Genomic DNA, 14,961 nt, shown 5'->3' with positions numbered 1-14,961 from the left:
AGTCAGTCCTAACTGGTAGACCAGTACTGTGTGGTATGTTAGTCAGAGTACTATGTTAGTCAGAGTACTGGGGACAGAACTGGAGAAGTTGTCAGTGTACTGTATGTTAGTCAGAGTACTGTGTAGCGTTATGTTAGTCAGAGTACTGGGGACAGTCCTAGTCAGTGTACTGGGGACAGTCCTAACTGGAGAAGTGTAGACCAGTCAGTGTAGTGGTATGTTAGTCAGAGTACTGGGGACAGAGAGGTTGTAACTGGAGATGTTAGACCAGTCAGTGTAGTGTTATGTTAGTCAGAGTACTGGGGACAGTCCTAACTGGAGAAGTGTAGACCAGTCAGTGTAGTGGTCCTAACTGTTAGTCCAGTCAGTGTAGTGGTACTGGGGACAGTCCTAACTGGAGAAGTGTAGACCAGTCAGTGTAGTGGTATGTTAGTCAGAGTACTGGGGACAGTCCTAACTGGAGAAGTGTAGACCAGTCAGTGTAGCGTTATGTTAGTCAGAGTACTGGGGACAGTCCTAACTGGAGAAGTGTAGACCAGTCAGTGTAGTGGTATGTTAGTCAGTGTACTGGGGACAGTGCTGGAGACTGTAGAGAAGTGTAACTGGAGACAGTCAGTGTTGTGGTATGTTAGTCAGAGTACTGGGGACAGTCCTAACTGGAGAAGTGTAGACCAGTCAGTGTAGCGTTATGTTAGTCAGAGTACTGGGGACAGTCCTAACTGGAGAAGTGTAGACCAGTAAGTGTTGTGGTATGTTAGTCAGAGTACTGGGGACAGTCCTAACTGGAGAAGTGTAGACCAGTAAGTGTTGTGGTATGTTAGTCAGAGTACTGGGGACAGTCCTAACTGGAGAAGTGTAGACCAGTCAGTGTAGTGTTATGTTAGTCAGAGTACTGGGGACAGTCCTAACTGGAGAAGTGTAGACCAGTAAGTGTTGTGGTATGTTAGTCAGAGTACTGGGGACAGTCCTAACTGGAGAAGTGTAGACCAGTCAGTGTAGTGGGGACAGTCCTAACTGGAGAAGTGTAGACCAGTCAGTGTACTGGGGACAGTCCTAACTGGAGAAGTGTAGACCAGTCAGAGTACTGGGGACAGTCCTAACTGGAGAAGTGTAGACCAGTCAGTGTACTGGGGACAGTCCTAACTGGAGAAGTGTAGACCAGTCAGTGTAGTGTTATGTTAGTCAGAGTACTGGGGACAGTCCTAACTGGAGAAGTGTAGACCAGTAAGTGTTGTGGTATGTTAGTCAGAGTACTGGGGACAGTCCTAACTGGAGAAGTGTAGACCAGTAAGTGTTGTGGTATGTTAGTCAGAGTACTGGGGACAGTCCTAACTGGAGAAGTGTAGACCAGTCAGTGTAGTGTTATGTTAGTCAGAGTACTGGGGACAGTCCTAACTGGAGAAGTGTAGACCAGTAAGTGTTGTGGTATGTTAGTCAGAGTACTGGGGACAGTCCTAACTGGAGAAGTGTAGACCAGTCAGTGTAGTGGGGACAGTCCTAACTGGAGAAGTGTAGACCAGTCAGTGTACTGGGGACAGTCCTAACTGGAGAAGTGTAGACCAGTCAGAGTACTGGGGACAGTCCTAACTGGAGAAGTGTAGACCAGTCAGTGTACTGGGGACAGTCCTAACTGGAGAAGTGTAGACCAGTCAGTGTAGTGTTATGTTAGTCAGAACTGGAGGACAGTCCTAGACTGTCAGTGTAGTGTTATGACCAGTCAGAGTACTGGGGACAGTCCTAACTGGAGAAGTGTAGACCAGTCAGTGTACTGGGGACAGTCCTAACTGGAGAAGTGTAGACCAGTCAGTGTACTGGGGACAGTCCTAACTGGAGAAGTGTAGACCAGTCAGTGTACTGGGGACAGTCCTAACTGGAGAAGTGTAGACCAGTCAGTGTACTGGGGACAGTCCTAACTGGAGAAGTGTAGACCAGTCAGTGTACTGGGGACAGTCCTAACTGGAGAAGTGTAGACCAGTAAGTGTAGTGTTATGTTAGTCAGAGTACTGGGGACAGTCCTAACTGGAGAAGTGTAGACCAGTCAGTGTAGTGGTATGTTAGTCAGAGTACTGGGGACAGTCCTAACTGGAGAAGTGTAGACCAGTCAGAGTACTGGGGACAGTCCTAACTGGAGAAGTGTAGACCAGTCAGTGTACTGGGGACAGTCCTAACTGGAGAAGTGTAGACCAGTCAGTGTAGTGGTATGTTAGTCAGAGTACTGGGGACAGTCCTAACTGGAGAAGTGTAGACCAGTCAGTGTACTGGGGACAGTCCTAACTGGAGAAGTGTAGACCAGTCAGTGTACTGGGGACAGTCCTAACTGGAGAAGTTTAGACCAGTCAGTGTAGTGTTATGTTAGTCAGAGTACTGTGTAGTGTTATGTTAGTCAGAGTACTGTGTAGTGTTATGTCCTAACTGGAGAAGTCAGACCAGTACTGTGTGGGGACAGTTAACTGGAGAAGTGTAGACCAGTCAGTGTAGTGGTATGTTAGTGGGGACAGTCCTAACTGGAGAAGTGTAGACCAGTCAGTGTTGTGGTATGTTAGTCAGTGTACTGGGGACAGTCCTAACTGGAGAAGTGTAGACCAGTCAGTGTTGTGGTATGTTAGTCAGTGTACTGGGGACAGTCCTAACTGGAGAAGTGTAGACCAGTCAGTGTTGTGGTATGTTAGTCAGTGTACTGGGGACAGTCCTAACTGGAGAAGTGTAGACCAGTCAGTGTTGTGGTATGTTAGTCAGTGTACTGGGGACAGTCCTAACTGGAGAAGTGTAGACCAGTCAGTGTTGTGTAGTGTTATGTTAACCAGTCAGTGTAGTGGTATGTTAGTCAGAGTACTGGGGACAGTCCTAACTGGAGAAGTGTAGACCAGTCAGTGTTGTGGTATGTTAGTCAGTGTACTGGGGACAGTCCTAACTGGAGAAGTGTAGACCAGTCAGTGTTGTGGTATGTTAGTCAGAGTACTGGGGACAGTCCTAACTGGAGAAGTGTAGACCAGTCAGTGTACTGGGGACAGTCCTAACTGGAGAAGTGTAGACCAGTCAGAGTACTGGGGACAGTCCTAACTGGAGAAGTGTAGACCAGTCAGTGTAGTGTTATGTTAGTCAGAGTACTGTGTAGTGGTATGTTAGTCAGAGTACTGTGTAGTGTTATGTTAGTCAGAGTACTGTGTAGTGGTATGTTAGTCAGAGTACTGTGTAGTGGTATGTTAGTCAGAGTACTGTGTAGTGGTATGTTAGTCAGAGTACTGTGTAGTGGTATGTTAGTCAGAGTACTGTGTAGTGGTATGTTAGTCAGAGTACTGTGTAGTGGTATGTTAGTCAGATGTACTGTGTAGTGGTATGTTAGTCAGAGTACTGTGTAGTGGTATGTTAGTCAGAGTACTGTGTAGTGGTATGTTAGTCAGAGTACTGTGTAGTGGTATGTTAGTCAGAGTACTGTGTAGTGGTATGTTAGTCAGAGTACTGTGTAGCGTTATGTTAGTCAGAGTACTGTGTAGTGGTATGTTAGTCAGAGTACTGTGTAGTGTTATGTTAGTCAGAGTACAGTGTAGTGGTATGTTAGTCAGAGTACAGTGTAGTGGTATGTTAGTCAGAGTACAGTGTAGTGGTATGTTAGTCAGAGTACTGTGTAGTGTTATGTTAACCTGTCAGTGTAGTGGTATGTTAGTAGACCAGTCAGTGTAGTGGTCTTGGAAGCAGATATTCTTTCATTGCGGAGGTTCAAACTGATCTGACAAAGTACGGAATCTGTGTCCGCCCGGGCCATGTACGTGTGTATGTACGTGCGTGCGTGTGTGTGTATGTGCGTGCGTGCGTGCGTATGTACGTGCGTGCGTGTGTGTGTATGTGCGTGCGTGCGTGCGTGCGTGCGTATGTACGTGCGTGCGTGTGTGTGTGTGTGTGTGTGTGTGTGTGTGTGTGTGTGTGTGAGTGTGTGTGTGTGTGTGTGTACGTACGCGTGCGTGCGTGCCTGTGTGTACATACGTGTGTGTGTGTGTGTGTGTGTACGTGTGTGTGTGTGTGTGTGTGTACGTGTGTGTGTGTGTGTGTGTGTGTGTGTGTGTGTGTACGTGTGTGTGTGTGTGTACGTGTGTGTGTGTGTGCTCCCCTCTGTTCCCATCTCTTTACTTCTCCAGCCCAGGCAACCCCAAACATCCTGATACAGAGAGACTCAGTTCTTATCAGCCAGGAAACACCGCGCCACAGCCACATCCTCTCCACTAGGACCACGACTCAACTGCTCCCAGAAAACCACAATGCAGGAAGACCGAGCCAGACTCTAGGATTTGTCAAAAGCCCCCTGAATTCCTTTTATCGAAACAGAGTGAACAATTCAGGTAGGGAAAAAAGAGAGAGGGAAAGAGATAGGAGAAAAATTAGAAAGGTTATATAGTAAATGGTGAAGAGAACAGATGTATTTGTTTATCTATTTACAAAAGGGCTGCATCAGCAAGATACTGTAGGGGGTAGGGTGAGGGGGTGGGGGTAGGGTGACGGGGGGTGGGGGGTAGCGTGAGGGGGTGGGGTAGAGTGACGGGGGATGGGGGGTAGCGTGAGGGGGTGGGGGTAGGGTGACGGGGGTAGCGTGAGGGGGTGGGGGTAGGGTGACGGGGGATGGGGGGTAGCGTGAGGGGGTGGGGGGTTCCCGTAAGCTTAAAGAAAGGCATCCAGAATATTACTGCATGGGAAAACAATAGGCTATTGAGATGGAGGGAGGTGGAGGTGGAGGGAGATGGTGGGAGGTGGAGGGAGATGGAGGGAGGTGGAGGGAGGTGGTGGCTGTTTTACACTAATCCTCTGAGCAGGGGAAGAATGAAATAAAGGAGAGACTGGTGGAGAGTGAGATAGAGAGAGAGATGGGGAGATGTGGAGAGAGAGATGGGGAGATGTGGAGAGAGAGATGGGGAGATGACGAGAGAGATGGAGAGATGTCGAGAGAGATGGAGAGGGGGATGGAAAGAGAGGTGGAGAGAGAGAGATGGAGAGCTATAGAGAGAGATGGAGAGGGGGAGGGAAAGAGAGGGGGAGAGATGGAGAGATGTGGAGAGAGATGGAGAGAGATGGAGAGAGAGATGGACAGGGGGAGGGAGAGAGAGGTGGAGAGAGAGAGATGGAGAGGTGGAGGGAAAGAGAGTTGGAGAGAGATGGAGAGATGGAGAGGGAGAGATGGAGAGGGGGAGGGAGAGAGATGGAGAGAGAGGTGGAGAGAGAGATGGAGAGGGGGAGGGAGAAAGAGGTGGAGAGAGATGTAGAGAGATGTAGAGAGAGATGGAGAGGGGGATGGAAAGAGAGGTGGAGAGAGAGAGATGGAGAGCTATAGAGAGAGATGGAGAGGGGGAGGGAAAGAGAGGGGGAGAGAGATGGAGAGATGTGGAGAGAGATGGAGAGAGAGGTGGAGAGAGAGAGATGGAGAGGGTGGAGGGAAAGAGAGTTGGAGAGAGAGATGGAGAGAGATGGAGAGATGGAGAGAGAGAGAGATGGAGAGGGGAGGGAGAGAGATGGAGAGAGAGGTGGAGAGAGATGGAGAGGGGGAGGGAGAAAGAGGTGGAGAGAGATGTAGAGAGATGTAGAGAGAGATGGACAGGGGGAGGGAGAGAGAGGTGGAGAGAGAGGTGGAGAGAGAGATGGAGAGAGAGATGGAGCGAGAAATGGAGAGAGAGGTGGCGAGAGAGATTGAGTAAATGGCAGCGACAGAGTGGACCACGAGTAACAATGAGGCTTCAGACTGCTGGGAATGGCCTAAACGACACACTGATACCAAACTGCAGGGGTCAGCAACAAACAGTAGATATGTACCCTAGTGCAGGGGTCAGCAACAGACAGTAGATATGTACCCTAGTGCAGGGGTCAGCAACAGACAGTAGATATGTACCCTAGTGCAGGGGTCAGAAACAGACAGTAGATATGTACCCTAGTGCAGGGGTCAGAAACAGACAGTAGATACCTACCCTAGTGCAGGGGTCAGCAACAGACAGTAGATATGTACCCTAGTGCAGGGGTCAGCAACAGACAGTAGATACCTACCCTAGTGCAGGGGTCAGCAACAGACAGTAGATATGTACCCTAGTGCAGGGGTCAGCAACAGACAGTAGATATGTACCCTAGTGCAGGGGTCAGCAACAGACAGTAGATACCTACCCTAGTGCAGGGGTCAGCAACAGTCAGACACATTTGTGTTAAAATCAATGCCAGAAAATTGTGTCTTGCTTAGTGTTTTGTTCAAAAATACAATCTTCTGCAAAATCATTCGAAAGGAGATTCCTGCAAAAATATTATTTGAAGATGATCAGGAATTTAGTTAAACATGAGTTGAATTTCGGGAAACCAAATAGTAAAAAAAGAGACATTTAATTATTGTTATTTTCATATGCAATCTCTTTTTTAGTTAGTTGTGTTACAGTTGCAGTGAACCCCCCTGAATCTAGTTGCCTGCTCAGTGTTAGTCTGTGCCTGTGTGTGAGGGCATATCCAAGTTACATATACGTCAAAAATAGAAAGTGGAACTTTATTTCAAATTAATTCACAAACCTAAAATCAGCATACAGTAATTATTATTTTCATTGTTAAAGATTATGATTTATATATTAAGTACTTGAAAATAAGAAAGTAATGTAAAGTATTTTTTCTTCATGATATTTCCTCGGCTTCGTCTCAAAACGACGCAGTTTTTTTCCCTTTCTAGTACACTAGTTTTGACACGAGCCCTGTGGTACCTGGGCAAAAGTAGTGCACTTCATAGGGACTAGAGTGCCATTTGAGACCCGCGATAACTTCATAAGAAATGTCCCTCTAATCCTCATTTAAATAGACACTACTGAGGTAAAAATAAAACTAATGCCGACTAATGTCGGGTAGAAAATAATACAAACATTCAAGCAGAAATAATTCATAATAACAGCAATACAATTAAAAAGCATTTAGTTGAAACATCAAAATGCTTCAATAAGTGATGAGAGCATCTGTACAACACGCTTTACAGCAACACGTTAAGACAAGAGGAAGACAAGAGGACAACGACCGGCAACACGTTAAGACAAGAGGACAACGACCGGCAACACGTTAAGACAAGAGGACAACGACCGGCTGTAATTCAGTTCTGGAAATAGACAGATAGAATTGATGAACTAGTTGACCTATTTGAGCATCCCTGAGGTGTCCTTCAATCGTCTCTCTCTTTTTCTCATTTATACCCTCTTGGTTCCTTCCTTGGCCCCAAACCATCATCTTGCTATGTGATTGGTTGTGGTGCCCCCCCCTAACCCATCTTCAGCCTACCTGGGGTCGTAGGTATCAAGCGTCTCAAAGTTTTATAGATCACAATGAATAAGATTACACATAGACACCTGACGCGAGATCAACAGTCCTCCTCTGAGACGCGTGATGACACATTAATGGCCCCCGGGTCAGTTCCCAGGTGTGATGGCGTGAGCTGTCGGTGTCGGCATGGTGACCAGGTAACTCGACGACCCGTCTAAGAGATGCCGTAGTTGTTGTAGTACGCTGCCGTGGCGTCCGCTAACACGGAGATCAGGCTTGTTTCCGCGACAACGCTGCTCCCAGACGTCACCTGAATGTGACCCGTCACAGTCATTCCTCCTCCGTGTTCGGAGTGGAATACCCCTACCCCCGCTGCTGCCGCACCTGCCGCAGTCGAGTTCAGGTACTGGTCGAACTCATCGCGGTCGACCTCCCCTAGAAGCTCTACCTGACTCAGCTGGTCCAGTGTCTCCAGTTGACCGTGGTTCTGGCCATGGTTCTGCTCTGGAGGAGGAGAGAGCTGACCCAGATGGTGCTGGTGGTGGTGACCTGGGGAGAGGTGCCCCAAGTGGGGGTGATGGTGGGGCTGGAGGCCCGGGTGGACCTGGAGCTGGGAGGACCATGAGGATGGGCTGTAGTAGGATAGAGGATGCCCAGGGATGAGGCCTCCGGACTGAGCCTGGGACATGTGGGAGAGGTGGGTTAGGTGGGAGTGGGAGCCACAGTGGATGGAAGTCTGGGTATAGTCAGGGTGGTAGGGCGGAGGACTCATGTGACCTCCACCACCACCTCCTCCGGGGGCCTGACCCTGACACTGGTGCTGGTGGCGCTCCTCTGAGCAGGAGACGGATGAAGAGGAGGAAGAAGAGGAGGGGTAGTAGGAGGGGTAGTCGTGGTCCAGGGCCGAATCCAGGGGGGACATCTCAGGCGGGGTGGGGAGGCCGTAGGGGTAGGTGCTGCTGGACGGTACATCTCTTAAGGATCTAACCGGGCTGAGGGAAGAGCGTGATGAAAACCCAACACCACCATCCCCTTCTTTATCCAAACCCAGAGAGAGGCAGAGGCCCCGGGAGTCAGTTAGGGCATTCTGGTCAGGCCCCCCCAGACTGCTCAGTAGGAACCCTGGGTCCACACGCTTACAGATGCGCTTCAGCTGCTTCTTGCGACGAGGGCGATACTTGTAGTTGGGGTAGTCCTGCATGTGCTGCACCCGCAGCCTCTCGGCCTCCTCCACGTAGGGACGTTTCTGAAGAGGGGTCAGGGCCTTCCACGACTTGCCTGGCCGAAATAACAGGAAACAGGACTGGTTTAATCGTCCACTATAATCATTGATTTCTTGTTAACTCTTTTTATAAGGGCCATATACAGAAATAGTTTATGGAAGAAAAACAATGTAACAGTACTTATATTATTATTATTAGTAGTATACTATTATTATATTATATTGCATTAGTTGACTGAAACATTGGTGTGGGATACAAAAGAAACAGAATATCAGTTAATCGTTCATATAAATAAATAAAAACGTATAACGTATTTGTACTATGTCTTTAAAACATCCAAGATCACCAGTGTGCCGGAGTTTCTACCTTTTAAAAAATGAGTTCATCAATAATAAACACTTATTTTCTTGCTTATGTTCAGTGGAATGTTCTTTTTTTTAAAAGGATATATTAGAGCAATAGCGCACCATATTTAAAATGTTACATAGTGTTGCGTTGACATTCTTTATGATTACATATTTATTGCTTTCAAAACGAAAAGCAACTCCCACATATCATTGAGATAATGAATGAATATCTAGCGAGGATTAAAACGACCAAAGGTTGCAATGCCATCACTTTTAAAGACGCAATTTCCACATGATGGCTTCATTGAATGCGTAATCTTCGTTCTGAGAATGGACAAACAATAGCATATATTTATGGAAAACATTTTCAATTTCCCCTTCGAGGTGAATATGTAAATTAAGAATAAACTATGATATCGCTCTCTCCCATGTTGACTGGATAAATGCATGATATGCTTATTTTCACACTGTAAGACGTGGTACATTTTATTAAAGAGCAACATAATATGAATCATCATTTAATAATATGAATCACGATCAATTTAACGAAATAATTAAATTTTGGTATATCAGTTATACCCGAAGGTCAAACTGAAATTAAATGTAAATCTTAATTCCAAGCCATATAAAGTAACCCCCCGTCAATTCGATATAGGGAATGGATAGGCCTACGCTTTCTAAATTTAAACACATTTCACATATATTTATATTTAACCTCCTAATATAATTTGACCGTTTTTATATCATCGTAATGAAATAATAGAATGCACCATAACGGCGCGCGAGCGAGCGCCAGGACGCACGCGGAGATTTATGCACTAATGCAAATGACCCACAGGCCTCCTGATAAACTACTACTACTGGTAGACAACATGCAATGGAAATGATTGCATTTTAATTGAATTTAGCGACGTCCAATCATGAACTAACCGCCACTATAAGTTTTGATCATTTTAAGGAGATGTGGATGATGCTCAAAATCGCCCCCTTTAAAAAAAACTATGTTTTTATGTATTGTATTTTCTTTACATACTTTTAAATACCAAAACAGAAACAAATGTTATGATTTGATATCTCATTTAATTTTGAAAAGGTTTAGGCAATTAATAGCTTTGATTTGACGTAGGCTAACTTTTGGCAGAGCATGTGTGGGCCTATAGCACAATAATACTAATAATAAGAAGAATAGTAATAATAATAATAACAATATCAAAATATGTAATTATAAAATGTGAAATACGTCCGTAAAAATAAAGGTGAATCTCACCCAGCATCTTGCTAAGCTCTGCGTTGTGCAGGTCTGGGTTTTGGACAGCCAGGCGCTTCCTCTCATCTTTAGCCCAGACCATGAACGCATTCATGGGCCGTCTGATGCGCGGCTCCGACGCTTTGTCCGCGGGAGTCCTGTGCGAGCCGTGTCCGTCAGGCACGTCCCCATCTCCCGTTGAGCACTCAAAGCTCTCCGGCCATGACGAGTACACGCTGATAAGTGCAGACATGCTCTCTCTTCACCCTCAGCAAAAGTTCGGTTGAGCTTCTCTCCTCACGCTCCCGCGGCGGAGTGAAAACTTTTCTCTCTCTCTAAATTTGACTCGAACAGTGAAATGTTCCGTGACAAATACGTACTATAAGTACATACAAAAAAACTTTGTTAAAATAGAGAAATGGTTTGATTCTTCAACTGTCTAAATTGGTTGAGATGTTGCCTGGGTTAAACTGGTTGCCTCTGTTGGTTATTGAGAGGGACGGTGTGTCTGGTCGCTGTTCCGCTATGACGTTGTAATTCAGCGTTTCCTTGCGTTTGGAAGGCAAACAGCTCTTTATATTTGAGGAGCAGGTTCCAACATTAAAGCCCGGAGGACTCTCAGCTCCTCCTTGACTGCAACTTGAGACCTGCGAGGAAACAAACAAAAAAAAGGGGACATTTGTACTCATACATTTACTACTCATGTCTTACAGCAAAACAGAAACGGCTTTTACTGTAACGCTGGTAATGTTAGGAATAACAGAAAGATATAGGCCTAATTGGTTCTTAGCTGGCATCCATTATAGAATAAAAATATAACTTTAAATTACCCAATGTGCATGACACTGCTTTCAACTAATATTTCTATGGTAGGTTATCTGTTGATGAGACACAGGTAAAAGCTTTACTTGTCAATAGATGCTCCATGCATAATGATGGGAAATACCCTTTTCATTTGTTAATAACTTCCTTGACTTCTAATGAAGTAGTAGACCTAGTCTGTTGACTTCTACATCGTGTTTCTAAGGATAGTCTACATCGTGTTTCTAAGGATAGTCTACATCGTGTTTCTAAGGATAGTCTACATCACCTGGAGTGTTTCTAAGGATAGTCTACATCGTGTTTCTAAGGATAGTCTACATCGTGTTTCTAAGGATAGTCTACATCGTGTTTCTAAGGATAGTCTACATCGTGTTTCTAAGGATAGTCTACATCGTGTTTCTAAGGATAGTCTACATCGTGTTTCTAAGGATAGTCTACATCGTGTTTCTAAGGATAGTCTACATCGTGTTTCTAAGGATAGTCTACATCGTGTTTCTAAGGATAGTCTACATCGTGTTTCTAAGGATAGTCTACATCACCTAGAGTGTTTCTAAGGATAGTCTACATCACCTGGAGTGTTTCTAAGGATAGTCTACATCGTGTTTCTAAGGATAGTCTACATCGTGTTTCTAAGGATAGTCTACATCGTGTTTCTAAGGATAGTCTACATTGTGTTTCTAAGGATAGCCTACATCGTGTTTCTAAGGATAGTCTACATCGTGTTTCTAAGGATAGTCTACATCACCTGGAGTGTTTCTAAGGATAGTCTACATCACCTGGAGTGTTTCTAAGGATAGTCTACATCACCTGGAGTGAATCTAAGGATAGTCTACATCGTGTTTCTAAGGATAGTCTACATCACCTGGAGTGTTTCTAAGGATAGTCTACATCACCTGGAGTGAATCTAAGGATAGTCTACATCACCTGGAGTGTTTCTAAGGATAGTCTACATCACCTGGAGTGTTTCTAGTCTACATCACCTGGAGTGTTTCTAAGGATAGTCTACATCACCTAGAGTGTTTCTAATGATAGTCTACATCACCTGGAGTGAATCTAAGGACAGTCTACATCGTGTTTCTAAGGATAGTCTACATCACCTAGAGTGTTTCTAAGGATAGTCTACATCACCTGGAGTGTTTCTAAGGATAGATAGTCTACATCGTGTTTCTAAGGATAGTCTACATCACTAAGGATAGTCTACATCACCTGAAGTGTTTCTAAGGATAGTCTACATCGTGTTTCTAAGGATAGTCTACATAACCTGGAGTGTTTCTAAGGATAGTCTATCGTGTTTCTAAGGATAGTCTACATCACCTGGAGTGTTTCTAAGGATAGTCTACATCACCTAAGGATAGTGTTTCTAAGGATAGTCTACATCTACGTGTTTCTAAGGATAGTCTACATCACCTGGAGTGTTTCTAAGGATAGTCTACTATCGTGTTTCTAAGGATATGCTCTCACCTGTGTTTTCTAAGGATAGTCTATAGGATCTACATCGGAGTGTTTCTAAGGATAGTCTACATCTGTTTCTAAGGATAGTCTACATCGTGTTTCTAAGGATAGTCTACATCACCTAGAGTGTTTCTAAGGATAGTCTACATCACCTAGAGTGTTTCTAAGGATAGTCTACATCACCTGGAGTGTTTCTAGGATGTTTCTGTTTCTAAGGATAGTCTACATCACCTGGAGTGTTTCTAAGGATAGTCTACATCACCTAGAGTGTTTCTAAGGATAGTCTACATCACCTGGAGTGTTTCTAAGGATAGATAGTCTACATCGTGTTTCTAAGGATGGTCTACATCACATAGAGTGTTTCTAAGGATAGTCTACATCGTGTTTCTAAGGATAGTCTACATCGTGTTTCTAAGGATAGTCTACATCACCTGAAGTGTTTCTAAGGATAGTCTACATCGTGTTTCTAAGGATAGTCTACATTGTGTTTCTAAGGATAGTCTACATCACCTGGAGTGTTTCTAAGGATAGTCTACATCGTGTTTCTAAGGATAGTCTACATCGTGTTTCTAAGGATAGTCTACATCGTGTTTCTAAGGATAGTCTACATCACCTAGAGTGTTTCTAAGGATAGTCTACATCGTGTTTCTAAGGATAGTCTACATCACCTGGAGTGTTTCTAAGGATAGTTACATCACCTGGAGTGTTTCTAGTGTTTCTAAGGATAGTCTACATCACCTGGAGTGTTTCTAAGGATAGTCTACATCGTGTTTCTAAGGATAGTCTACATCGTGTTTCTAAGGATAGTCTCTAAGGATAGTCTACATCACCTAGAGTGTTTCTAAGGATAGTCTACATCACCTGGAGTGTTTCTAGTAGTCTACATCGTGTTTCTAAGGATAGTCTACATCGTGTTTCTAAGGATAGTCTACATCGTGTTTCTAAGGATAGTCTACATCACCTAGAGTGTTTCTAAGGATAGTCTACATCACCTAGAGTGTTTCTAAGGATAGTCTACATCACCTAGAGTGTTTCTAAGGATAGTCTACATCACCTGGAGTGTTTCTAAGGATAGATAGTCTACATCGTGTTTCTAAGGATAGTCTACATCACTAACGATAGTCTACATCGTGTTTCTAAGGATAGTCTACATCACCTGAAGTGTTTCTAAGGATAGTCTACATCGTGTTTCTAAGGATAGTCTACATCGTGTTTCTAAGGATAGTCTACATCACCTGAAGTGTTTCTAAGGATAGTCTACAATGTGTTTCTAAGGATAGTCTACATCGTGTTTCTAAGGATAGTCTACATCGTGTTTCTAAGGATAGTCTACATCGTGTTTCTAAGGATAGTCTACATCACCTGAAGTGTTTCTAAGGATAGTCTACATCGTGTTTCTAAGGATAGTCTACATCGTGTTTCTAAGGATAGTCTACATCACCTGGAGTGTTTCTAAGGATAGTCTACATCACCTGAGTGTTTCTAGTGTTCACCTCAGTGTTTCTAAGGATAGTCTACATCGTGTTTCTAAGGATAGTCTACATCACCTGGAGTGTTTCTAAGGATAGTCTACATCACCTGGAGTGTTTCTAAGGATAGTCTACATCGTGTTTCTAAGGATAGTCTACATCACCTAGAGTGTTTCTAAGGACAGTCTACATCGTGTTTCTAAGGATGGTCTACATCACCTAGAGTGTTTCTAAGGATAGTCTACATCACCTGGAGTGTTTCTAAGGATAGATAGTCTACATCGTGTTTCTAAGGATGGTCTACATCACATAGAGTGTTTCTAAGGATAGTCTACATCGTGTTTCTAAGGATAGTCTACATCACCTGTTTCTAAGTTTCATCACCTGGAGTGTTTCTAATAGTCTACATCGTGTTTCTAAGGATAGTCTACATCACTACATCACCTGGAGTGTTTCTAAGGATAGTCTACATCACCTGGAGTGTTTCTAAGGATAGTCTACATCGTGTTTCTAAGGATAGTCTACATCACCTAGAGTGTTTCTAAGGATAGTCTACATCACCTGGAGTGTTTCTAAGGATAGTCTACATCGTGTTTCTAAGGATAGTCTACATAGTCTACATCACCTGGAGTGTTTCTAAGGATAGTCTACATCACCTGGAGTGTTTCTAAGGATAGTCTACATCGTGTTTCTAAGGATAGTCTACATCACCTAGAGTGTTTCTAAGGATAGTCTACATCACCTGGAGTGTTTCTAAGGATAGTCTACATCGTGTTTCTAAGGATAGTCTACATCACCTGGAGTGTTTCTAAGGATAGTCTACATCACCTGGAGTGTTTCTAAGGATAGTCTACATCACCTAGAGTGTTTCTAAGGATAGTCTACATCACCTGGAGTGTTTCTAAGGATAGTCTACATCACCTGGAGTGTTTCTAAGGATAGTCTACATCACCTGGAGTGTTTCTAAGGATAGTCTACATCGTGTTTCTAAGGATAGTCTACATCGTGTTTCTAAGGATAGTCTACATCGTGTTTCTAAGGATAGTCTACATCGTGTTTCTAAGGATAGTCTACATCACATGAAAAGTACAATTTTAAATCCACATTTAATCTGCTGGCAGGCTGTATCAATAAAAGTTAAAAACTTT

At 44.2% G+C, this 14,961-nt stretch overlaps 1 protein-coding gene across 1 annotated transcript; it reads right to left on the bottom strand.

Annotated features, from left to right (window-relative positions):
- Positions 1-7,251: 7,251 nt before the first annotated feature.
- On the bottom strand, positions 7,252-10,631 carry LOC115124351 (transcription factor Sox-7-like). The gene is made up of 2 exons (XM_029653766.2): positions 10,092-10,631; positions 7,252-8,532 (listed from the first exon to the last, which is right to left on the bottom strand). Exons 1-2 carry the CDS (start codon positions 10,321-10,323, stop codon positions 7,469-7,471), a joined length of 1,296 nt encoding a protein of 431 aa, XP_029509626.1. The 5' UTR covers positions 10,324-10,631; the 3' UTR covers positions 7,252-7,468.
- Between the last annotated feature and the right edge of the window lie 4,330 nt (positions 10,632-14,961).

Source organism: Oncorhynchus nerka, linkage group LG24, assembly GCF_034236695.1.
Source record: "Oncorhynchus nerka isolate Pitt River linkage group LG24, Oner_Uvic_2.0, whole genome shotgun sequence".
NCBI lineage: Eukaryota > Metazoa > Chordata > Actinopteri > Salmoniformes > Salmonidae > Oncorhynchus > Oncorhynchus nerka.
The sequence above is the reverse complement of the archived record's forward strand: the minus strand, read 5'-3'. Positions and strand labels throughout refer to the sequence as shown.

Bases quoted from the DNA above. Each gene is read 5' to 3' on its own strand.
- LOC115124351 (XM_029653766.2), bottom strand. From the start codon at position 10,323: ATGTCTGCACTTATCAGCGTGTACTCGTCATGGCCGGAGAGCTTTGAG. The intron at 8,533-10,091 runs GTGAGATTCACC...TATTTCGGCCAG, and splicing joins AGAGCTTAGCAAGATGCTGG to GCAAGTCGTGGAAGGCCCTG.